Source organism: Mobula hypostoma, chromosome 18 (genome assembly GCF_963921235.1).
Source record: "Mobula hypostoma chromosome 18, sMobHyp1.1, whole genome shotgun sequence".
Taxonomy (NCBI): domain Eukaryota; kingdom Metazoa; phylum Chordata; class Chondrichthyes; order Myliobatiformes; family Myliobatidae; genus Mobula; species Mobula hypostoma.
The window spans coordinates 3888766-3913574 of NC_086114.1; the positions used below are offsets into that span (position 1 = coordinate 3888766).

General features: G+C 42.7%; 1 protein-coding gene across 2 annotated transcripts in view; it reads left to right on the top strand.

Moving 5' to 3' along the window:
* Positions 1 to 2852: 2852 nt before the first annotated feature.
* vstm4a (V-set and transmembrane domain containing 4a) overlaps positions 2853 to 24809 on the top strand; it is a 77336-nt gene continuing 55379 nt past the window's right edge. The window contains exons 1-2 of one of the 2 annotated variants that reach the window (XM_063070336.1): positions 2853 to 2872; positions 17570 to 17902. In XM_063070336.1, the coding sequence (XP_062926406.1) occupies positions 17854 to 17902 (49 nt within the window). In that variant the 5' untranslated portion in view covers positions 2853 to 2872; positions 17570 to 17853. Of the gene's footprint in view, positions 2873 to 17247; positions 17903 to 24809 lie in introns of those variants that run through there. The other variant, XM_063070338.1, reaches the window with a different exon arrangement.

Below are 24809 nucleotides of genomic sequence, written 5' to 3' on the forward strand. Positions count from 1 at the left end.
GAGCCACTTTCTCTGGCTAATTTGTATGCTACTTCTTTGGAATTGATACTATCCCTAATTTCTCTTGTCAGCCACGGGTGCACTACCTTCCTTGATTTATTCTTTTGCCAAACTGGGATGAACAATTGTTGTAGTTCATCCATGCAACCTTTAAATGCCTGCCATTGCATATCCACCGTCAATCCTTGAAGTGTCATTTGCCAGTCTATCTTAGCTAATTCATGTCTCATACCTTCAAAGTTACCCCTCTTTAAGTTCAGAACCTTTGTTTCTGAATTAACTACGTCACTCTCCATGTTAATGAAGAATTCCACCATATTATGGTCACTCTTACCCAAGGGGCCTCTCACGACAAGATCGCTAATTAACCCTTCCTCATTGCTCAAAACCCAGTCCAGAATAGCCTGCTCTCTAGTCGGTTCCTCGACATGTTGGTTCAAAAAACCATCCCGCATACATTCCAAGAAATCCTCTTCCTCAGCACCTTTACCAATTTGGTTCACCCAGTCTACATGTAGATTGAAGTCACCCATTATAACTGCTGTTCCTTTATTGCACACATTTCTAATTTCCTGTTTAATACCATCTCCGACCTCACTACTACTGTTAGGTGGCCTGTACACAACTCCCACCAGCGTCTTCTGCCCCTTAGTGTTACGCAGCTCTACCCATATCGATTCCACATCTTCCCGGCTTATGTCCTTCCTTTCTATTGCGTTAATCTCTTTTTTAACCAGCAACGCCACCCCACCTCCCCTTCCTTCGTGTCTATCCCTCCTGAATATTGAATATCCCTGAACGTTGAGCTCCCATCCCTGGTCACCCTGGAGCCATGTCTCTGTGATCCCAACTATATCATAATCATTAATAACAATCTGCACTTTCAATTCATCCACCTTATTACGAATGCTCCTTGCATTGACACATAAAGCCTTCAGGCACTCTTTTACAACTCTCTTAGCCCTTTTTAATGCTTGCCCTGGATTTGTCGGCCTGCCACTTTTACTTTTCCCCTTTGTACTTTTTGCTTCTACGCTCACTTTACACCCCTCTGTCTCTCTGCACTGGTTCCCATCCCTCTGTTGTGAACTAACCTCCTCACACCTAGCCGCTTTAATTTGATTCCCACCCCCCAACCATTCTAGTTTAAAGTCACCTCAGTAGCCCCCGCTAATCTCCCTGCCAGGATATTGGTCCCCCGAGGATATATGGAATGCTCTGCCCCAGAAGCCTGTGGAGGCTAAGTCTCTGGATGCTTTCAAGAAAGACATGGATAGAGCTCTTAGAGATAGCGGAATCAAAGGTTATGGGGATAAGGCAGGAACTGGATACTGATTGTGGATGATCAGCCATGATCACAGTGAATGGCGGTGCTGGCTAGAAGGGCCGAATGGCCTACTCCTGCACCTATTGTCTATTGTCTATTGCAATGGATATTTCTCACCAGATCTAAAAGCAGCTTGTGATAACATCGCAAACATGAGGAAATCTGCAGATGCTGGAATTTCAAGCAACACACATAAAAGTTGCTGGTGAACGCAGCAAGCCAGGCAGCATCTCTAGGAAGAGGTACAGTCGATGTTTCAGGCCGAGACCCTTCGTTAGGACTAACTGAAAGAAGAGCTAGTAAGAGATTTGAAAGTGGGAGGGGGAGAGGGAGATCCAAAATGATAGGAGAAGACAGGAGGGGGAGGGATGGAGCCAAGAGCTGGACAGGTGATTGGCAAAAGGGATATGAGAGGATCATGGGACAGGAGGCCCAGGGAGAAGGAAAAGGGGGAGGGGGGAAAAAGCCCAGAGGATGGGCAAGGGGTATAGTGAGGAGGGAGAAAAAGGAGAGAGAGAAAGAATGTGTGTATATAAATAAATAATGGATGGGGTACGAGGGGGAGGTGGGGCTTTAGCGGAAGTTGGAGGAGTCAATGTTCATGCCATCAGATTGGAGGCTACCCAGACGGAATATAAGGTGTTGTTCCTCCAACCTGAGTGTGGCTTCATCTTTACAGTAGAGGAGGCCGTGGATAGACATGTCAGAAGGGAATAGGATGTGGAATTAAAATGTGTGGCCATTGGGAGATCCTGCTTTCTCTGGCGGACAGAGCGTAGGTGTTCAGCGAAATGATCTCCCAGTCTGCGTCTGGTCTCGCCAATATATAGAAGGCCGCATCGGGAGCACCAGACATAGTATATCACCCCAGCTGACTCACAGCTGAAGTGTCGCCTCACCTGGAAGGACTGTCTGGGGCCCTGAATGGTGGTGAGGGAGGAAGTGTAAAGGCAAATGTAAGTGTAAGCTCTTCTTTCAGTTAGTCCTGACAAAGGGTCTCGGCCTGAAACGTCGACTGTACCTCTTCCTGGAGGTGCTGCCTGGCCTGCTGCATTCACCAGCAACTTTTATGTGTGTTGCTTGTGATAACATCATAGCCAATGATAATAAATCCTAATAGTTCTATAAATCACAGCAATCCCTTAAGTAGCGGAGTATGTCTGACAGATTTTTAACTAAGTGTTTGTTTAATCGACTACAAGAATTAAAATCTGCTACCAATATATCTTCAGCACACAAAAATACTATGAGCAATGCCTGTTTATTATCTTATCACCAGTTTTACTCCTTAATTAGTGTTTAATTGGTGCTTTAGTTTAATCTGTTTCATTTATAGCATCCATTTGTTGGTTTAACTCAGTGAGAAAAATACTGTGTTTGAAATTACACAACAAGCAGGTATATTGCCAACAGCAGTAACATGCAGTAGCATGCCTAAGAATGAGGTTGGCCTGGAGTTATTAATTCCCTCCATAGTCCCGCACTGATTCATTTCACAGCAAAATGCTGAGTTCGATATCCAGAGAAGTTGTACACAAAGTTCAGGTATTTCTCGTATCATAAGCCTTGTCTGCAGCCTGTATGTTGGCTTTGGAGGTTTCAGGCTGTGAGTCTACATTGGGCTGAAGTTTGTCTGGGGCTGGAAGAGGCAAAGGGCTGAAGAAGAAGGAATCTATGGGAGAAAGGGAAGGAAAAGGGACACCAGAGGGAGTTAACACACACAAAATGCTGGAGGAACTCAGCAGGCCAGGCAATATCTATGGATAAAAGTACAGTCGATGTCTTGGCCCAAAACTTCAACTGTACTTTTTTCCGTCGATGCTGAGTTTCATCAGCATTTTGTGCATGTTGCTTCGATTTCCAGCATCTGCAGATTCTCTCTTGTTTGTGACCAGAGGGAGGTGGTGGGCAATTGAAGAGAGGAGGGAAACTAGAGTGGGGAATGGAAGAGAGAAGGGGGAGGGGGAGAAATTACCAGAAATTAGAGAAATAGATGTTCATGTCATCAGGCTGGAAGCTACCCAGCTGGAATATGAGGTGTTGATCACGTTCCTTCTTTACAGTCTTACAGCCATTGCCACTTCAATTAAACAAGAAACAGTGATTTAATAAAAATATCAGGTATTTGCAAACTATGATGAGCTTCTTGGGTTGTAAAGTAAAAGTGTGCCACTTTGAGAGATAGCACAAACATGACGATAGAAAAACTTCCGAGCATTTTTATATTGAGTTTCTGGTTTAAGATGGTGTTGATGAATCACGTACTTGGCTCAGCGCTGATCTAAAGGACTGTTGACAGGATTTGCTTTGTGGATTTCAGTTCAGAACACTATTTGCTTCCACTTATTGTTTGCATGATTTTTTTAATAAATGTACTTTGAACATTGAACTTTGAAAATGTTATTGAAAGCTCTCTGATCTGTCTCAGAGTGTTGCAGACTTCAGGAGCAAGCAGTAAACTGTTGGAGAAACAGAAACACAAGTAGGAAGGATTGCAAGCGCTGCACTGGAGGTGGGGGGGGTGGCAGGGAGGGGGTTTAAACTAGAATTGCAGGGGGATGGGAACCAGATTGCCAGAACAGTTAGCGGAGAGATTGTGGAGACAGATGTTCAGACCTCAGACAAAGTTAGGAATCAAAAGGTTGAGCGTGGTGCGACAAGTATCCTGAGCTGCACATATTTCAATACAAAAAATATTGTAGGCAAGGCAGATGAGCTCGGGGCGTGGATCTACACCTGGTATTATGACATTGTAGTTATTAGTGAGACTTGGTTGCAGGGGGAGGCAGGGCTGGCAGCTCAATATTCCGGGGCTCCATTGTTTTAGGCGTGACGGCAGAGGGGCGGCATTGTATTAACGTGGAGGGGTGGTATTAATAGTCAGGAAAAGTGTTACAGCAGTGCTCCATCTGGACAGACTGGAGAACTCATCTAGTGAGGTGTTATGGGTGGAACTGCGGAATAAGAAAGGTATGACCACATTAATGGGACAATATTACAGAATAGCCAACAGTCTGCAGGAATCAGAGGAACAAACTTGTAGAGAGATTGCAGACTATTGCAAGAAACATAAGGTTGTGATAGTAGGTGCTTCTGACTTTCCACATATTGACTGGACCCCCATACTGTAAAAGGGTCAGACGGGATAGAGTTTGTCAAATGTGTTCAGGAAAATTTTCTTCATCAGTATGTAGAAGTCCCAATGAGAGAGTGTGTGTTACTTGATCTGCTGTTAAGGACAGGTGACAGAAGTTTGTAACAATGTGAAATTTTCAAAAGTGAAATTTTGAGAGTTCAAAGCTTGTATGTGCCTGTGAGAATAAAAGGTAAAGATACCAGGTTTAGGGAACCTTGGTTTTCGAGAGATATTGATGTCCTGGTTAAGTAAAAAAAAGAGGTGCATAGCAGGTATAGGTAGATAGGAACAAATGAGGTACTTGAGGAATATAAGAAATTCAAGAGAACACTTATGAAAGAACTCAGGAAGCCTCAAAGAAGGCATGAGGTTGCTCTAGCAGACAAGATGAAGGAAAATCCTGAGGGATTCTCCAAGTATGTTATGAGCAAAAGGATTGCAAGGGCCAAAACTAGTCCTCTGGAAGAACAGAGTGGTAATCCATGTGTGGAGGCAAAAGAGATGGGGGGTGGGGGGGAGAGATATACAGATTACAGAGGAGCAGGTGTTTGCTGTCTTGAGAAAAATCAGGGTGGACAAATTCCCAGGGCCTGACAAGGTGTTCTGTCAGACCCTGTGGGAGGCAAGTGCAGACATTTGTGGGGCCCAAGCAGAGATATTTAAGTCATCCTTAGCGAGAGGTGAGGTGCTGGAGGATTGGAGGATAGATAATGTTGTTCTGTTATTTAAGAAAGACTCCAAAAGTTAATCAGAAAATTGTAGGCTAGTGAGCCTGACATCAGTAGTGGGAAAGTTATTGGAAGGCACTCTAAGGGACCAGATATATGAGTATTTGGATAGATAGGAATTGATTAGGAATAGTCATCCTGGCTTTGTGGATGGTAGGTCATGTCTAACCAATCTTATAGAGATTTCCGAAAGTGACTGGAAAGTGCATAAAGGCAAAGCAGTGGATATTGTCTACATGGACTTCAGCTAGGCATTTGGCCAGGTCCTGTATGGGATATTGGTCAAGAAGGTTCAATTGCATGACATTCAAGATGAGGTAGTAAATTGGATTAGACATTGGCTTTGTGGGAGAAGCCAGAGAGTGGTAGTAGATGGTTGCGTCCCTGACTGGAAGCCTGTGACTATGGTGTGCCGCAGGGATTGGTACTGGGTCTATTATTGTTTGTCATCGATATCAACTATCTGGGTGATAATGTGGTTAACTGGATCAGCAAATATGCAGATAACACCAAGAATGGAGATGTAGTAAACAGTGAGGAAGACTATCAAAGCTGGCAGAGGGGTCTGTATCAGCTGGGAAAATGGGCTGAAAAATGGCAGGCGGAATTTAATGGAGACAAGTGTGAGGTTTTGCACTTTGATAGGACCAGCCAGAGTAGGTCTTACACAGTGAACATCAGGGCATTGAGGAGTGCAATAGAACAAAGGGATTTAGGAGAACAGGTCCATAATTCATTGAAAGCAGTGTCACAGGCAGGTAGGGTCATTAAGAAAGCTTTTGGCACATTGGCCTTCAAAGATCACAGTATTGAGTACAAGAGTTGGGATGTTATGTTGCAGCTGTATGTTCAATGTTAGTGGGGCCTAATTTGCAGTACTATGCGCAGTTTTGGTCACCTACCTACAAGAAAGATGTAAATAAGATTGAAAGAGTACAGAGAAAATTTATGAGGATATTGCCGAGATTGGAGGATCTGAGTTATAAGGAAAGATTGAATAGGTTAGAACTTTATTCCCTCGAATATAAAAGATTGAAGGGAGATTTGATAGAGGTATACAAAATGATGAGGGATATAGATAGGGCAATCGGAACCAGGCTTTTTCCACTGAGATTGAGTGAGACTACAACCAGAGGTCGCGGTTAAATGTGAAAGGTGAAAACTTAAGGGGACCATGAGAGGAAACTTCTTCACTCAAAGAGTGGTGAGAGTGTGGAACAAGCTGCCTGTGCAAGTGGTGGGTGTGATTTCGATTTCAAAGTTCAAGAGAAGTTGAGATAGATACTTGGATGAGAGGTGTATGGAAGGCTATGGTCTGGTGTGGGTGATGAGACTAGGCAATTTATATGGGTTGGCATGGACTGGATGGGTAAAAGGGCCTGCTTCTGTCTTGTAATTTTCTGTGACTCTGTGACTCTAAGAGACTGCAGATGCTGGAACCTGGAGCAACATAAAAAACACTGAAGGAACTCAACGGGTCAGGCAGTATCAGCTCGAGAAGAAGTCCACGCTCAGTGTCAACCCCAAAATATTGTCTGTCCATTTCCCTCCATCGATGCTATCTGACCAGAGTGGTCAAATTGGTTATAGTGCGTCTATACCAAGGTATACAGTCTAAAGGTTAGTAGGTTAAGTAGTCATCGTAAACTCTCCTGCGATTAGGCGAGGGTTAAATATGAGGTTTGCTGGCGAGAGCCAGAAGGGCCTGTTCAGTGTTGTATAAAAAGGTTAAACTGCTATCTTTGTACCAAATTCTTCATTGTGGAAACTAATTATTCAGAACACTAGTAATCTAACATATAAGTCATAAAAGAAGAATTACAATGCTTTAATATTTACTAATCTGTGTTGTGGTTGTACACTACGCCACAGAGGTACTTTTGACTGCAATTGTTGGTGTCTCAGATATACTTTAATATCTATCAGATGGTTTAATTACAGTAAGATGAGTAACTGATTTGCATTTAGTGTGGCAAGCCACAAGAGCTTTTTGCAAAAACATACATCAGGAAAATATTGTTGACTCTACACGTACCTCCTAGTCTGTAGTAAGTAACCGGTGGTAGGATCATCTGAATTTGTGTAATGGAGCCGTCAATAAGGAAATTCTGTGATGAGTAATGGCCTTGTCTTATTCCTTCACAGTGAGAGTGAGTTCTCTGGGCAGGGATCTCACAGGACCTCAGAGGTACGCTTTCTGCAAGGACATGCTGGCTTCACTTTCCAGGCCGCTCTCGCAGTATCTTTTATTTTATTTTATTTAGAGATACAACGTGCAATAGGCCCCTCTGACCCAGCGAGCTGCACTGTCTAGCAACCCACCAATTTAACACAGGCCTAATCACTGGACACTTTACAATGACCAACTAATCAGTACATCTTGGACTGTAAGGGGGAAATGGAGTACCCATAGGAAAGGGTGAACATAAAAACTCCTTACAGACAGCCCTAGAATTCAGTCATCTGTGCAGATAAATTAATTAACTTTCTTAGCGATCCAGTGCAAATAGGCCCTTCCTGCCCTTTGGGCCGCACCACCTACCAACCCCCAACAACCCCAGATTTAACTCTAGCTTAATCACGGGACAATTTACAATGGCCAATCAACTTAACTGGTACGTTTCTGCACTGTGGGAAGAAACCGGAACACCCGGAGAAAACCCAGGTATTTCACGGGGAGAATGTACGGAGTCTCCTTACAGAGCATACCGGGATTGAACTTTGAACTCCAATGCCCCGAGCTGTAATAGCGTCACACTAACCCCTACGTTACCTTGGTGCCCATGAGTAGGCAAGGGTCATCTGGTGTTAGACGAGAGCATATACACCAGCACACAGCAGCTTCTGCCTTCTGTGAACCCACCACCCATTGCTTGATTAATCCATTGTCTCCACCCGGACAATTTGTCATCATCTCCTCCCAGTCAGGATGATCAATCATCATTCTGAAAAATGAAATTTCTTACGTGAAGATTATCAGTCTATGACAGACTGTGTATGATTCAATTAACTGACAGTCCTGAGTGTTTCAGTTAAAGCCCTGGCAGAAAAACAATGTAAGAAATAATGACAAAATTTTATCAGGCTGTGGCGAAATTATGTCAGGCATTTACTGTTGAATGCTGCAGCCGCCATTCATTTGTCATTCCTATTATGAGCACCTGAAATATTATGAGAGAAAGTGACTGGTTTGCCTTTTCCATTACTATTGTTAAACAAAAGAGCAACTCTTGTTCAAATTAAATCATTCCACTCTGCATAGTTCATCAAATTCTTACAGGACTAACCTTCTCATAACAAGATTTCCGCTGAAGCAGAATCTCTTCTGAGGGCATTTTATCATTCACTTCGCACTTTATGTTGACCAGTCAATCTTCAGATCACGCTATTTAGGGACTTGTGCTAATATTATTTTGTTACTGCATGTGCTGGACCATAACTAGATGTGCTATGTGTGACTATATGTACTCGGTTTTGCGCCTTGGCTTGAGAGTAACATTGTTTTGTTTAGCAGTATATATATATGTATGGTTGAATGACAATAAACTTGAACTTGAACTAGGATCTCGTGTTAAAATGGAATCAGGTGAGGCCTCTGCATGAGTTTGGGACCAGAAAAAACAGCCTTAGAAACATAGAAACGTAGAAACCTACAACACATTACAGACCCTTCGGCCCACAATGTTGTGTTGACCATGTAACCTTCCCTAGAAACTGCCTAGAATTTCCTTGACCCATAGCCCTCTATTTTACTAAGCTCCATGTACCTAACTAAGAGTCTCTTAAAAAATCCCATTGTATCCGCCTTTTCAGATTCTTCCTGCTAGCCTTATAGAGATCTAGAAAATTATAAAGCTAGCAGGAAGGAGTTTAAGAATGAAATTAGGAGAGCCAGAAGGGGCCATGAGAAGGCCTTGGTGGACAGGATTAAGGAAAACCTCAAGGCATTCTACAAGTATGTGAAGAGCAAGAGGATAAGATGTGAGAGAATAGGACCAATCAAGTGTGACAATGGAAAAACGTGTATGGAACTGGAGGAGACAGCAGAGGTACTTAATGAATACTTTGCTTCAGTATTCCCTACGGAAAAGGATCTTGGTGATTGTAGGGATGACTTACAGTGGATTGAAAAGCTTGAGCATATAGACATTAAGAGAGAGGATGTGCTGGAGCTTTTGGAAAGCATCAAGTTGGATAAGTCGCCAGGACCGGATGAGAAGTACTCAGACTACTGTGGGAGGCAAGGGAGGAGATTGCTGAGCCTCTGGCAATGATCTTTGCATTATCAATGGGGACAGGAGAGGTTCCAGAGGATTGGAGGGTTGTGAATGTTGTTCCACTATTCAAGAAAGGGAGTAGAGATAGCCCAGGAAATTATAGACCAGTGAGTCTTACTTCAGTGGTTGGTAAGCGGATGGAAAAGATCCTGAGAGGCAGGATTTATGAACATTTGGAAAGGCATAATATGATTAGGAATAGTCAACATGGCTTTGTCAAAGGCAGGTCGTGCCTTATGAGCCTGATTGAATTCTTTGAGGATGTGACAAAACACATTAATGAAGGTATACTTTTATACTTTATTGTTGCCAAACAATCGATACTAAAATGTACAATCATCACAGCGATATTTGATTCTGCGCTTCCTGCTCCCTGGATTACAAATCGATAGTAAATATTAAAAATTTAAATTATAAATCATAAATAGAAAATAGAAAAATGGAAAGTAAGGTAGTGCAAAAAAAAACCGAGAGGTAGGTACAGATGTTCGGAGGGTACGGCCCAGATCCGGGTCAGGATCCGTTCAGCAGTCTTATCATAGTAGGAAAGAAGCTGTTCCCAAATCTGGCCTTATGAGTCTTCAAGCTCCTGAGCCTTCTCCCGGAGGGAAGAGGGATGAAAATTATGTTGGCTGGGTGGGTCGTGTCTTTGATTATCCTGGCAGCACTGCTCCAACAGCGTGCGGTGTAAAGTGAGTCCACGGACGGAAGATTGGTTTGTGTGATGTGCTGCACCATGTTCACGATCTTCTGCAGCTTCTTCCGGTCTTGGACAGGACAACTTCCATACCAGGTTGTGATGCACCCTAGAAGAATGCTTTCTACGGCGCATCTATAAAAATTAGTGAGGGTTTTAGTGGACAGGCCAAATTTCTTCAGTTTTCTCAGGAAGTAAAGGCGCTGGTGGGCCTTCTTAGCAGTGGACTCTGCTTGGTTGGACCAAGTCAGGTCATTTGTGATATTGACCCCGAGGAACTTAAAGCTTTTGACCTGTTCCACTTGCGCACCACCGATGTAAATGGGAACGTGCGGTCCGCTACTCCTTCTGAAGTCAACAACCAATTCCTTTGTCTTGCTGACGTTGAGGGATAGGTTATTGTCTTTGCACCATGCCACCAGGTTCTTAATTTCCTTTCTGTACTGAAACTCATCATTACCCAAGATACGGCCTACAATTGTTGTGTCATCAGCACATTTATATATTGAGCTTGATGGAATCACGGGTGTACAGTGAGTACAGCAGGGGGCTGAGTACACAGCCTTGTGGGGCACCGGTGCTCAGAGTGATTGTAGAGGAGAGCTTGTCCCCTATTTTTACAACCTGTATCCTGTCTGTGAGGAAGTTGAAGATCCAGTTGCAGATCTGAGTGCTAAGGCCCAGGTTCTGGAGCTTAGGAATCAGTTTATTTGGAATGATGGTATTAAAGGCAGAGCTGTAGTCAATGAAAAGGAGCCTTACGTATGTGTCTTTATTCTCTAGGTGTTCTAAGGAGGAACGTAGGGCCAGAGAGATGTAGTAGACATCTACATGGTAGACATCTACAAGGTAGAGCAGTAGATGTAGTGTATATGGATTTCAGCAAGGCATTTGATAAGGTACCCCATGCAAGGCTTATTGAGAAAGTAAGGAGGCATGTGATCCAAGGGGACATTGCTTTTATGAATCCAGAATTGGCTTACCCACAGAAGGCAAAGAGTGGTTGTAGACCGGTCACATTCTGCATGGTGGTCGGTGACCAGTGGTGTGCCTCAGGGATCTGTTCTGGGACCCTTGCTCTTTATAAATAACCTGGATGAGGAAGTAGAGGGATGGGTTATTAAATTTGCTGATTAAAAGTTATGGGAAGAAGGTGAAAGAGAATGGAATTGAAGAAAATAATTTGTCATGATTGAATGGGAGAGGAGACTCACTGGGCCAAATGGCCTAATTTTGCTCAGACTGGAAATCTGACAACAGAACGCTAGAAATATTCAGCAGGTCAGGCAGTGGGGAGAGAAGCTGAGTTAATATTTTGGAAATTTAAAAAAAGTTAGAAAAGAAGCATGTTTTAATTTGGTAATTTGGTTTATTATTGTCACATGTATGGGGAGCAGAAAAAAACTTGTCTAGCATTTTGTCCATACAGATCAATTCTTTACAACAGTGCATTGGTAAAACAGTAAGAGAGTATATAAAAAAGTGTAACAGCTATAGAAAGTGCTGTACAAGTAGAGATTGAAGGGTTAATGTATGAGGAGAGTTTGATGGCTCTGACCCTGTACTCATTGGAATTTAGAAGAATGAAGGGAGAACCCATTGAAACCTAATGAGTATTGAAAGTCCTAAATAGAGTGGATGTGGAAAGGATGTTTCCTATTGTGGGTGAGTCTTAGAAGACCAGAGGGCACAGCACTATTCCCTCCAAGCTGCATGGGTGCACAACCACTAAGTAACTGAAATGCTTCCGTGCACATAGCTTTTGTTGCCACGCAGCTGAGATTTTCTTTTATATAATGTTATCATAATTATGAAATGCCCTCTAATTAATTATGTGTTCTTGAATATAATACATCCATTTCCTAAATAATAAACATGACACGACATTTACTTTGAAACATTTTAGAGCTTCAATGTGTTTAGATTGCCTGTGTTTCAAATTACAACACTTACAAATTGTAACAATAACCACAGAATGGAAAGCAGTAGCTCATTGTTAATAAACCACTGGCCCGCTAAATGCTGATGCCATTGAATCAAAACAATTTACTTTTGCCATTGTGCTTGTCAGTTGTTTTGACTGCCTAATATTGCTTACTGTGTTGTGAGTTGTGGTTTGTGTCTATTTGATGTGCATATTACAAAAGTATCTTTAAAGTGCTGCACAGTTTTCAGGCTATGAAAAAATTTCCTGCTCAGAGCAATGGTTGATCAGTACAGTTTTAAAAATATTAGGGGAAACATTGTAGGGGAGTTAAAAGCTTATTTACCTAGTCCTGCTCCGAGTCCTTATGTTGTACTCTTCCAGTCGTATCTTACACAAAAAGTGCCCCTGCTCCACCACTCACCCTGATTTCCAAGAGCGTCTCACTCACCAGTGTGTGTGTGTGTGTGTGTGTGTGTGTGTGTGCGTGTGTGTGCATGCGTGTGTGCGTGTGTGTGTGCGTGTGTGTGTGTGCGTGCGTGTGCGTGTGTGTGTGTGTGCGCGTGCGTGTGTGCGCGTGTGTGTGTGTATGTGTGCGTGTGTGTGCATGTGTGTGCGTGCGTGTGCGTGTGTGTGTGTGTGCGCGTGCGTGTGTGCGCGTGTGTGTGTATGTGTGCGTGTGTGTGCATGTGTGTGCGTGTGTGTGTGTGCGTGCGTGTGTGTGTGTATATGTGTGTGTGTGCGTGTGTGTGTGTTATCTGTTTGAAGGAAGGATATGTCATTGCGGCCTCTGTGGGAGTTGGAAGCCAAACCTGAGCCATTTCTTGGATCCCAGTGCTATTTGGGTCAGCTGGACAGTGTCAGACCACAATACCAATACACACTGAACCCCAGATCCTATTTATATCAGCTGAGTGGATTGGAAAATCAGATGGCACAACCAAAGCAAGCAACACAGACACAATGCTGGAGGAACTCAGCAGGCCAGGCAGCATCTGTGGAAAAGAGTACAGTTGATGTTTCGGACCGAGAGCCTTCAGCAGGACTGGAGAACAAAAGATGAGTAGAGTTAAAAGGTGGGAGGAGGGGAGCAAGAACCACATTTGCTCAATAGTGAAGAGGGAAGTTACTGAGATAGATAATGCCTTCAGAATAAGCACCATGTGTTTCTCTTGCTTGAGAAATGGAACAGGTCATCAATAAGATAAATGGTTCACGGACTCTGTTTCAAGCCCCAAATATCTCAAAAAAATCATCCAGTTCAGAGTGTGGTTGATGTGACACATTGGTTGCTTGTAGGTCTTTTGTATTTTGATCATTTGCCAGTTTTTGTGTATGTATATTTTTGTAGATTCTATTATATTTCTTTATTTTTCCTGAAAATGTCTGCAAGGAAATGAATCACAAGGTAGTCTGTATATGGAAACATAAACATACTTTGATGATAAATTTACTTTGAACTTGAAAATTCCTAGTGTGAGCCAGTGGTTTCTTGTTAGTAGACAAGATTTGCAAGCTCAATGGTATACAGGAATCTCCATTGGTTCCTTTACACGTGGCATCTTTTGGAAGGTACTGTTGTTGATAATGACGTAGTAGCTCAGAGCTGTAGGAAATGTATACAGGATGCAGAACGGGACTTTGTAGCCTCTTTCTGCCACCAATGGAATAAGTTACCCTGTTATCCTGTTGGTATTCGTTCATTATTATCACATTTTAGTCATTTTATTTAGGGAAATGAACCACACCACCCAGCAACCCACCGATTTAACCCTAGCCTAATCACAGGACAATTTACAATGACCAATGAACCTACGAACCAGTGCGTCTTTGGACTGTGGGAGGAAACTGGAGCACCCAGAGAGAGAACGTACAAACTCCTTACACACAGTGCTGGAATTGAACTCTGAGCTCTGGAAAAGCCCAAGCTGTAATAGCAACAAGCTAACTGCTACGATACCATATAAATACTTCTGCAGGTAAATCAGTAGGAGTGTGCTGTGTGTGAGTGTGTACATTGAAAAATCTCTGCATGTAACCCAGTCGGAGTGTGCCATGCGTGAGTGTGTGCCATGTGTGAGTGTGTACAGTGAAAAATCTCTGCAGGTAACCCAGTCAGAGTGTGCCATGCGTGAATACACTGAGGTCGTAAATTGAAAACAGAATGTTAGTCATTGGGAAAATAGGCTGTAATTCTCAAACTGCAGTGACTCCTGCCTTCTCTGTGAGATGTTCAGTTTGCCAGGTTATTCTGTTCTTACCGACCACCGCCACCCCTTTTCCATACTGCGACAACAACAAACAACATTATATTTACTCAGCAACTGTCAGACCATAAGACAATGAGCTGAATTAGGCCATTTGGCCCATTGAGTCTGCTCTACTATAGAATGGAATCCAGTTCCAATCTTTCCACACTATAGATGTGTGTCAAAAACTAAGCTTTGGGCCAGTTAATGAAGTATTGAGTCTGGACCTACACTTGGCCAGGGAGAGGAAGACAGGGCAAATGCTAATGAAGCTTGAGGTGGAAGAGGATTGTGGGGCTGAAGGGAGTTACAAATAGGGCAAAGAAGCTCCGGGAGGGATTCAGTCAGGAGCATAAGCAGGTAACAATCAGATCAAGTCAACAGATACTGGAGTGTGGGCTACAGGGAGTGAGTGAGTCTGGATGTGGCATTAGAAACGTTCAACTTTGCAAATGTGAGCGAGGAAACAGGGCAGACCAGTGGTGTAGCCATTAGTGCAACACTGTTACAGCGCTAGCAACCTGGGTTCAACTCTACCGCTGTCTGTAAACATGTTGTATGTTCTCCCCAGGGCCATGTAGGTTTCCTCTGGGTGCTCTGGTTTCCTCCCACAGTTCAAAGACATATGTAGGGTTAGTAGGGTAATTGGTCACATGGGTGTAAATGAGCTTGTTGGCCCAGAAGGCCCTGTTACTGTACTGTATCTCTAACTAAAATAAAATAAGAACTTTAATTGAACAGGGGAAGGACAAGGCATGCAGGACCAGGGCTGAGGTCTAATGCAGTCAAAGTATCTGATCAGAGGGTCAGAGGAGAGTTCATGAGGTCATTTCAGTCAGTTCAGTGGACAAGGAATGCAATAAAATCACTGGATATGGACTGGGGCTTGTGGATCAAGGAAATAATGTACTAGGAGTTGGTGTAATCATGAATGCCTCAAAGAATTCTATCAGGTTCATGAGGCACGACTTGCCCCTCTCAGAGCTAGGCTGACTATCACCAGTTAGATTATGCTTCATTAATCCTGTCTCTAAGAATCGTCTCCAATAGTTTGCCCACCACTGTACTAATGCTCCCTGGTCTATAATTCCCAGGGTTATCCCTACTTCCTTTCTGAACAGTGATTAACATTTGCCATCCTCCAATATCCTGGGACTATGGAGGACACCAAGATCATTGACAAAGGTACATCAGTCTCTTCTTTTGCTTCCTGTCGTAAACCTGAGAGATATCCTGTCTGGCCCTGGGGACTTTTCTGTCCGAATGCCTTTCTTAATGTTGACATGTTGTCATATATTGGCCTGTTCTATACTGTCCTCGCATTTGTCAAGGTCCCACTCATCAGTGAATACTCAAGAAAAGTTTTCATTAAGGATCTCCCTACCTCCTCTGACTCCAGGCACATCAGAATGGGGTTTAATAACACCGGCATATGTCGAGAAATTTGTTGTTTTGCAGCAGTACAGTGCAATGCACAGTAATAAGAACAATAAATGACAATAAGCAGTATATCAAAGTTCAAAGTAAAATTTATTATCAGAGCACAGGCATGTCACCACATACAACCCTGAGATTCCTCTTCTGCAGGCACACTTAGTAAATCTACAGAACTGTAACTGCAAACTGTAAACATCATGAACTGTAAACTGTAAACAAACTGCGCAAATGCAGATATAAATAAATAGCAATAAATAAAGAGCATGAAGTAACAACATAGAAGAGTCCTTAATGAGCGTTGTTATCCCCTTTGGAGGGATAGTAACTGTTTTTGAACCCGGTGGTGTGAGTCATGAGGCTCTTGTACCTTCTACCTGACAGCAGCAGTGAGAAAAGAGCATGGGCTGGGCAGTGAGAGTAGTTAATGATGGATGCTGCTTTTCTAAGGCAACGTTTCATGTAAATATGCTTAATGGATGGAAGGGTTTTACCTGTGATGTACTGGGCCGAGCCCACTACCTTTTATGGGATTTTCCACTCAAAGGCGTTGATGTTTCCATACCAGGCTGTAGTGCAGACAGTCACCAGACTTGCCACCACACGTCTTTAGAAGTTTGCCAAGGTTTTCGATGACATGCCGAATCTCCACAGATTCCTGAAAAAGTAGAGGTGCTGTATATACTGCATATATAAAAATAAATTAAATAGGTATGTAGTGCAAAAAGAGAGAGAGAATACTGAGGAAGCGTTCATGGGTTCAATGTCCATTCAGAAATCTGACAGCTGAGCTGAAGAAGCTGTTTCTGTAAAGTTGGGTGTGTGTCTTCAGGCTCCAGTAGCTCCTTCCTGATGGTAACCGTGAGAAACGGGCATGTCCTGGGCAGTGGCGGTCCTCAATGATGGATGCCGACTTCTTGAAGCATTGCCTTTTGGAGGCGTCCTGGATGCTGGGTAGCCTAGTGTCCATGATGGAGCTGACTAACTTTACAACCCCTGCAGCTTCTTCTGATCCTGTGCTGTGACCTCTCTATACCAGATGATGATGCATCCAGTTAGAATGCTCCCCGCAGTACGTCTGTAAGTGTCTTTGGTGACGTACCAATGCCTCTCAAGTTCCTCATGAAATATAACCACAGCATGTTTACTATGATCATTTATTTGCCTGATACTTGTAGTTGATGCTGATAGATTTAGATCATCTCCGGACCTGTACTCATTTATAATGCTCTAATCCCTCCCTCCTCCTTAGAGTCATGTCCCCAAACCCCTCCCCATCGGCACTGAGGTGTCGCCAGTGCCGAGGACAGCCCAGGAACAGCAGACATCTCCAGCAGGCAAAGATTCGGTCCCCACTGTTTGTAGCCTGCAAAAACACAAAGCTGGATGTGTCTGCAGCCTCACACTGTGAGGATAAAGGTCATGTTCAAAACTGCCGTTGTGGAATATGCTTAAAGAACTGAGTTCAGCAAAAGTCCTGGTGGGATAGAAACAGAATATGCTTCACCCTAGGAGCTCACAATGAAGTGATTATATGTCGGCTAATTTCCTCCAAATGGGAATGCCTGAGAAATTAGTCACAAAACCAGCCACTAGTAAGTGGGCTTTCTCCTCCCCTTTCCCACCTCTTCCCATCCTTCCTTCCCTGCCCGTCCTCGTCCTTCCCCTTTGAAGCTCCAGTGTGGCACCGATAGGCAGCTGCTAAGCAGGGGCTGTGCTGTTGGCAGGGTTTCCTCCGCTGTGTCACCCCACCCACCCGCTAGAAAGTCTTTTAACCTCAGGCAACTTTTCTTCCAGCCGAACCGTGGAGCTGCACTGTTTCTGTCTTCCTGCAGCTGGGCGTCTTCAGCTGCGCCAGATGTGCTGACAATGAACTTCAAGCTGACTCGTTCCCTTTAAACATTGACTGAAAGAAGTGACTTGCCTGTCGGACTACAGAGGAAATGCCATTTCCTACACTCGTGGAAAGAAGACTGCGTGTGCATGGAGAATGAGAAGCAAGGAGCAGACGGCTCGCCGACTTATTACATAACATGTCAGATGCTTGTAGACTTGATTTAAACAGCTGGCTTCCATGAAGCATGCAAACTCTGGGAGTGGTGCTGCTGTTGACAAAACTTCTGATTACAGGTAAGATATCTTTAAAGCTCTGTACCCGTCAGCAAAGTTCCAAGACTTTCACTCTGAAAACAGGATGTTATCTTTTCAATTTACTACACAAGATATAAGCAGTGCTGGCATGCTGTGGTTCCCTCCAGCACTTTGAACGAACTGCTCATTAAACTTCCCAGCGTTTTTTTCCCCTGAAAATCCTTTATTGTTTAATAAATGGGGGTGATCTAAGTCAATTGCAGCCTGTCTCTATGTTTGCCTCAACATTGTTCAGTTAAACTGTGCATCATCAATTTTCACTTGGCCATTAGTAACATGAACAACGGGGAAGGGACAGTGTTTACCTCATCCCTCCCTTCTCACCTTTTCCGTTTCTTATTCTGGCTTCCCCTCACTTCTCCTCACCTGCCTATCATTTCCTTCTGGAGCCTCTCCTCTTTCCTTTGACCCGATGAAGGATCTCGGGCTGATATATCAACTATTTATTCCTCTCCACAAATACTGATTTCCTTCAGCACTTTGTGTGTGTCGCTCTGCGGAATCTCAAGTTTTTAAAAGAAAACAGTTTTTGGTTTACATTGCAGTCAATGGGATGAGTTGTGATGTAAAAGGGACACCAAATTGAAGAGAGTGATGAATACAGGACTGAAAAATGTTTTATTTATATGCACACAGTATATGGAATAAGGCTGATAAACTTGTAGCACAGTTACAGCTTGGCATTTATGACATTGTGAGGATCACTGAGTCATGGCTGAAAGAAGATTATAGCTGGGAGCTTAAAGTCCAAGGATACACATTGTATGGAAAGGACAGGCAGGTAAGCAGAGATAGTGGGGTAGCTCTGTTGGTAAAAATTAAATCAAATCATTAGAAAGAGGTGACATAGGATTGAAAGATGTAGAATTGTTGTGGGCAGAGCTAAGAAACTGCAAGGGTAAAAAAGACCCTGATGGGAGTTATACATAGACCTCCAAACAGTAGCAAAGATAAGGTCTACAAATTAAAACAGGAGATAGAGAAGGCATGTCAAAAGGACAATGTTATGATAGTCATGGGGATTTCAATAGGCAGGTAGATTAGGAAAATCAGGTTGGTGATGGGAATTCAGAGGCATAAGAGAGGAACTGGCCAAAGTTGATTGGAAGGGATGACTAGCAGGGATGATGGCAGAGCAGCAGTGGCTGGAGTTTCTGGGAGCAATTCAGAAAGTACAGGATAGATAAATCCCAAAGAAAAAGTATTCTAAATGCAGAATGATACAATCATGGCTGACAAAAGAAGTTAAAGCCAACATAAAAGCCAAAGAGAGGACATATAATAGAACAAAAATTAGAGGATTGGGAAGCTTTTAAAAACCAACAGAAGGCAATTAAAAAGTCATTTAGAAGAAAAAGGTGGAATATGAAGGTAAGCTAGCCAATAATATTAAAGAGTAAACCAAAAGTTTCTTTAGATACATAAAGTGTAAAATAGAGGTAAGAGTAGAATAGAAACTGATGCTGGAGAGGTAGTAATGAAGGGCAAGGAAATGACGGACAAACTGAATAAGTATTTTGCATTAGTCTTCACTGTTTAAGACATTGCAGTATGCTGGAAGTTCTTGTCAGGGAGCAGAAGTGAGTGAAGTTGTCATTGCTAGGGAGAAAGTGCCCGGGAAACTAAAAAGTCTAAAAGCAGATAAGTCACCTAAACCAGATGGTCAACACTTCAGGGTTCAGAAAGAGGTGGCTGAAGAGATTGTAGAGGCATTACTAATGATCTTTCAAGAATCACTGGATTCTTACGTGGTTCCGGAGGACTGGAAAATTGCAAATATCATTCCACTCTTCAAGTGAGAGAGGCAGAAGAAAGGGAATTATAGGCCAGTTGGTCTAACCTCTGTCATTGGGAAGATGTTGGAGTCAATTGTCAAGGATGAGGTTTCAGGATACTTTGAGGCACATGATAAAATAGGCCAAAATCAGCACGGTTTCCTTAAGGGAAAATCTTGCCTGACAAATCTGTTGGAATTCTTTGAAGAAATAACAAGCAGGATAGATAAAGGGGAATCAGTGGATATTGCATACTTGGATTTTCAGAATGCCTTTGACAAGATGCCACCCATGAGGCTGCTGGACAAGTTAAGAGCCATGGTATTACAGGAAAGATACTACCATGGATAGAGCATTGGCTGATGGGCAGGAGGCAAAGAGTGGGAAAAAAGGGAGCCTTTTATGGTTGACTGCCATTGACTAGTAGTGTTTGACAAGGGACTGGGTAGCATCCGCTTCTTTTTATGTATTATGCCAATGACTTCAGATATAGAATTGATGGCTTTGTGGCAAAATTTGCAGATGATATGAAGATAGATGAATGGGCAGGTAGTTTTGAGGAAGTAGAAAGGCTACAGAAGGACTTAGACAGATTAGGAGAACATAGCCTTTTCAGTTCCTGGGAATTGTTGTTTTCATACCAAGCTATGATGCAACCAGTCAAGAAAATCTCCACCATGCATCTATAGAGGTTTGTCAAAGTTTTAGATGACATGCCAAATCTACTAAGAAGGTAGAGGATTTCTACTTCTAGGAGGTAGAGGTGGTGTTAGCCTTCTTTATAAAGATACATAAATGGTTGTCCCAGGACAGATTCACTGATATGATAATGCCAAGGAATTTAAAGTTACCGACCCCCTCCACTTCTAATTCCTAGTTAGGACTGGCTCATAGATCTCCAGTTTCCTCCTCCTGTCGAAAATCAGCTCTTTAATTTTGCTGCTGTTGAGTAAGAGGATGTTGTTGTAACACCTTTCGGCCAGATTTTCTGTCTCCCCCCACGTACCAATTCGTCATCACTTTTGATTTGGTTGATTGATTTGATTGTTGTCATCGAAAGATGCAATAGCAGGAATTCATTCTTCCCCTCACATCCTTGAGGTCTAACCCAGCATTCAGATGAGGATTGTATTTCCTTGCCTATTTGCTTTTTTCTGTGAATGCATTTGCCTAATCTGTGAAATGCTCTCCCATCATTGTTACACATTCATAGTATGGTTGTGCCGGACTGTAATGTTTAACTTTCCGTAAGTGAGTGCTTTATCAGGCTCCATTATCCCTCTCCACCACAGACACTTGGAAATGCAGGGTCGGCTAGAATTGCTGGATCTGACTGTTAATTCTGAGGTCAGACTGTTTAATTGCTACTTTCATTGCAATTTAACAATTAATTGTGTGTATTTTATGCAAGTTCGATGTGCCTCTAGTGCTTGTACTACCGGAACACTCTGGAAACTTCTATGTTCTGTATTATTTTAATGGGAACTATCTCATTGATGCACTTTTATCTATAAATTTGAATGGAATTTCCTTGTCCGTGGACATAAAAATAGCTGTTCTGCGCTTTGTTCTTTTGTCTCTCTCTTTGCTTAATAGATTGCTGGCATCGTCGCTTCAACTTTTCTTTGTTCTATCGACTGTTAATAAAACAGTCATGAAGCAACTGGTTTCGTGCCTCTTTCCTGACTTCTGAAAGACCCCTGGATTTAAACATCAGAATCCAACAGAATCTCACTGGCACATTGCTAATTAATAACTATTAAAGGGAGAATCCCGCTCCTGCACTGAAGTTTGTAGAGAAAGCTAGGCTGCTTGTTGGCATTCAATGAGCGGTGTACTTTATTAGGTACACCTATACATCTGCTCATTAATGCAAATATCTCATATGATCTAAGTGATTTTGACTGTGGAACGATGTTGATGCCAAACGAGGTGGTTTGAGTATCTCGGGAGCTGCTCATCTCCTGGGATTTTCTCACACAACAGTCGAGTTTACAGAGAATGGAGCAAAAATTAAAAAAAAAATCCAGTGAGCGGCAGTTCTGTGGGCAAAAATGCCTTGTTAATGAGAGAGGTCAGAGGAGAATGGCCAGACTGGTTCAAGCTGACAGAAAAGTGACAGTAACTCAAACTACCACACATTATAACAATGGTGTGCAGAAGAGCATCTCTGAAGGCAGGACACATGAAATATTGACGTGGATGAGCTGAAGCAGCAGATGACCACAAATATACACTCAGTAGCCTCTTTATTAGGTGCATACTGAGTGTATAGATTACCACTCATGTTTAACCAGAGCAACTCAAAGCTAATGGAATACTCTGAAAGGTGATCAATGTTTTAACATGGTGTATGAGAGTGCTGGAGGAACTTGCACTCATGTCAGCTGCAAATGTCGTTAAAAACTGGCCTGGCTGAGAAAATAGTTTGCCCAAGCCTGATTTCCTCTTCCAGTTATTGCCAGAGACAGGGGCAAATCCTGACCATGTCTTCCACATGTTTCCTGTACAGGATTCCCAGACTGCACTCTCCACAGCAGTTTTCATACTGTCTTCATTTCTTTCTTTAAAGGAAAGTGACGTAGATTTTAGAACGTCGAAGGAGAATTAAGAAAACTCATTGCTAACACGCTGCACAAATGCCTTTGGTGGCCAGGTTTACTTTGGCCTCTGTTGTTGAAGAAATTCTAGACTAAGTGAAGTTTGCCAGCTGGAGAGGGGATGGTAGATGTTTTTAAAGGTTGCCTGTGCTGCAAAACTGGGATGATAAAGGAACACAGCACTGTAGAAAGAATACACACAAAGGGTTAGCTGAGTGGGTGTAGAATTAATCTGGAATGTGTCCAAAGAATAGGGCTTATTTCATGATAAAACCAGAAAGGGCTTCCAGTTCACATGCACTCTGCAGTCTGGTGTCAGTTTTGTAAAGTGAGTTTTACTCGCGTTCATTTGCAGTTCTGGTTAAACCTCATTTGGAATATTGTGTTCACTCCTGGTTGCCTCATTAGAGGAAGGGCATGGAAGCTTTAGAGAAGGGGCAGAGGAGATTTAACAAGATGCTGTCTAGATTAGAGAGCATGTTTTATGAGGATAGGTAAAGTGAGCTGGGGCTGTTCTCTTTGGAGTGAAGGAGGATGAGAGGTGTCTTGATAGAGGTGTATATGATGATGAGAGGCATAGGTCGAGTGGATAGCCAGAGATCTTTTCCAGGGTGGACATAGTTAATGCAGGGAAGCATAATTTTAAGGTGATTGTAAGAAAGCCTGGGGGTGGGTGATGTCAGAGATAAGGTCTTTACACAGAGAGTTGTGGGTGCATAGAACGTGCTGCCAGGGGTGGTGGTAGAGGCAAATAATGAGAGATATTTAATGGGAGACATAGGCATATGGGTGAGAGAAAAATTAAGAGCTCTGTGGGACAAAGAAGAAAGGTTTAATTTGACATTGGGGTAGGTTAAAAGTTGGCTCAGTCTTGTGGGCCAAAAGGACTGTACTGTGCTGTAGTGTTCTGTGTTCTATATCGTATGTGGCTGAGTATAAAGAAACTATTGAAATCAAACTATGTTTCCAAAAAAATACTTTCCTGATTTTAAATATATTTTTGTATTTTTATTTTTAAAGTGGGAATTTATAAAGCTTAGTTAGGGTTTATTAACATAAACAATTTAATCTCAGTATCTTCACTGTGAACTAATGAAGCAACTTAAACATAATTAATTGGAAGTCCACTGAGTTTAATGGTCAGTTTGCTAGTAACTTTAAAAAATACATTCAGCAGCTTTTAAACAATCCTATTCGTGTCTTTGCTTTGAAAATATCCAACTGATCACTTGGAGACTCTTCAAAGAGCTGCAAATGAACGCAGCCAAAGAAAGGTCACCTTCTGTAACTAATTCACTCTGGGGAAAGGCCCGGTTTCTGGGTCTATAGTAATTCTTTCAAAATAGAGTTAAAGATGACAGAAACTTGGTTAGCAGTGAATTGAAATTATTATTAAAATTCTGCTACATCTTGTGTCATTTACGTGATCTTGTGCAAAATGTGCTGAAGACGTTTTACACCAGTGTCCAGGCGAAACTCTACCCTGAATCACCTTGGGATGGATAACATTCAGAGATCAGGCTGCTGCCAGGCACTTTATGAAAGTATATTCTAATGAGTATACAGTATAATGTCAGATTCTCTTTGTATCAGGAACAGACGGCACAGAACAGGATCTTCAGCCCACAGTATTGTGCGGATATTTTAAACTACGCCAAAATCAACTTAAGTCTTCCCCCCCACATAGTCCTCCATTTTTCTATCATCCATGTGCCTGTGAAAAAGTCTCTTAATTGTCCCAAATGTATCTGCCTCTACCACCAGCCCTGACAGCGCATTCCACGCATCCACAAAACTCTCTATGAAAAAATTTCCCTCCGGTATCTCCCATCGTTGTACTTTCCTCCAATCACCTAAAAGTAATGCCCACTCATATTCAAAAGAAAAGCTGCAGATGCTGGAAATCCAAGCAACATATGAAAAATGCTGGAGGAACTCAGCAGGTCAGGCAGCATCTATGGAAAAGAGTCGAGTCGACGTTTCGGGCCAAGACCCTTCATCAGGACTGTATTCTTTTCCATAGATGCTGCCTGGCCTGCTGAGTTCCTCCAGAATTTTGTGTATGTTGCCCTCTCATATTAGTCATTTTCACCCTAGCTGTACACTCTATCTATGCCTCTTATCATCTTGTACACCTCTATCAAGTTACCTCTCATTCTCCTTTATTCCAAAGAGAAAAGCCTGAACATACTCAGCCTTTCCTCATGATACAGGTTCTCTACTCTAGGCAGTGTCCTGGTAAATCTCCTCTGCACCCTTTCTGAGGCATACACGTCCTTCCTGTAATGAGGCGACCAAAACTGAACACAATACACCAAGTAATGAATCAGGAGATACCTACATGGCACCAAATGTTGAGGATATCTTAACTGTTACTGTCAGAAATCTATTGTGGGACAACTGAAAATCCTAAAACCAAGGCTGACAGATTTGTACAATATGATAAGAGGCATAGTTTGAGTGAACAGTCAGGGACATTTTCCCAGGGTGGAAATGGCTAATACAAGTGGG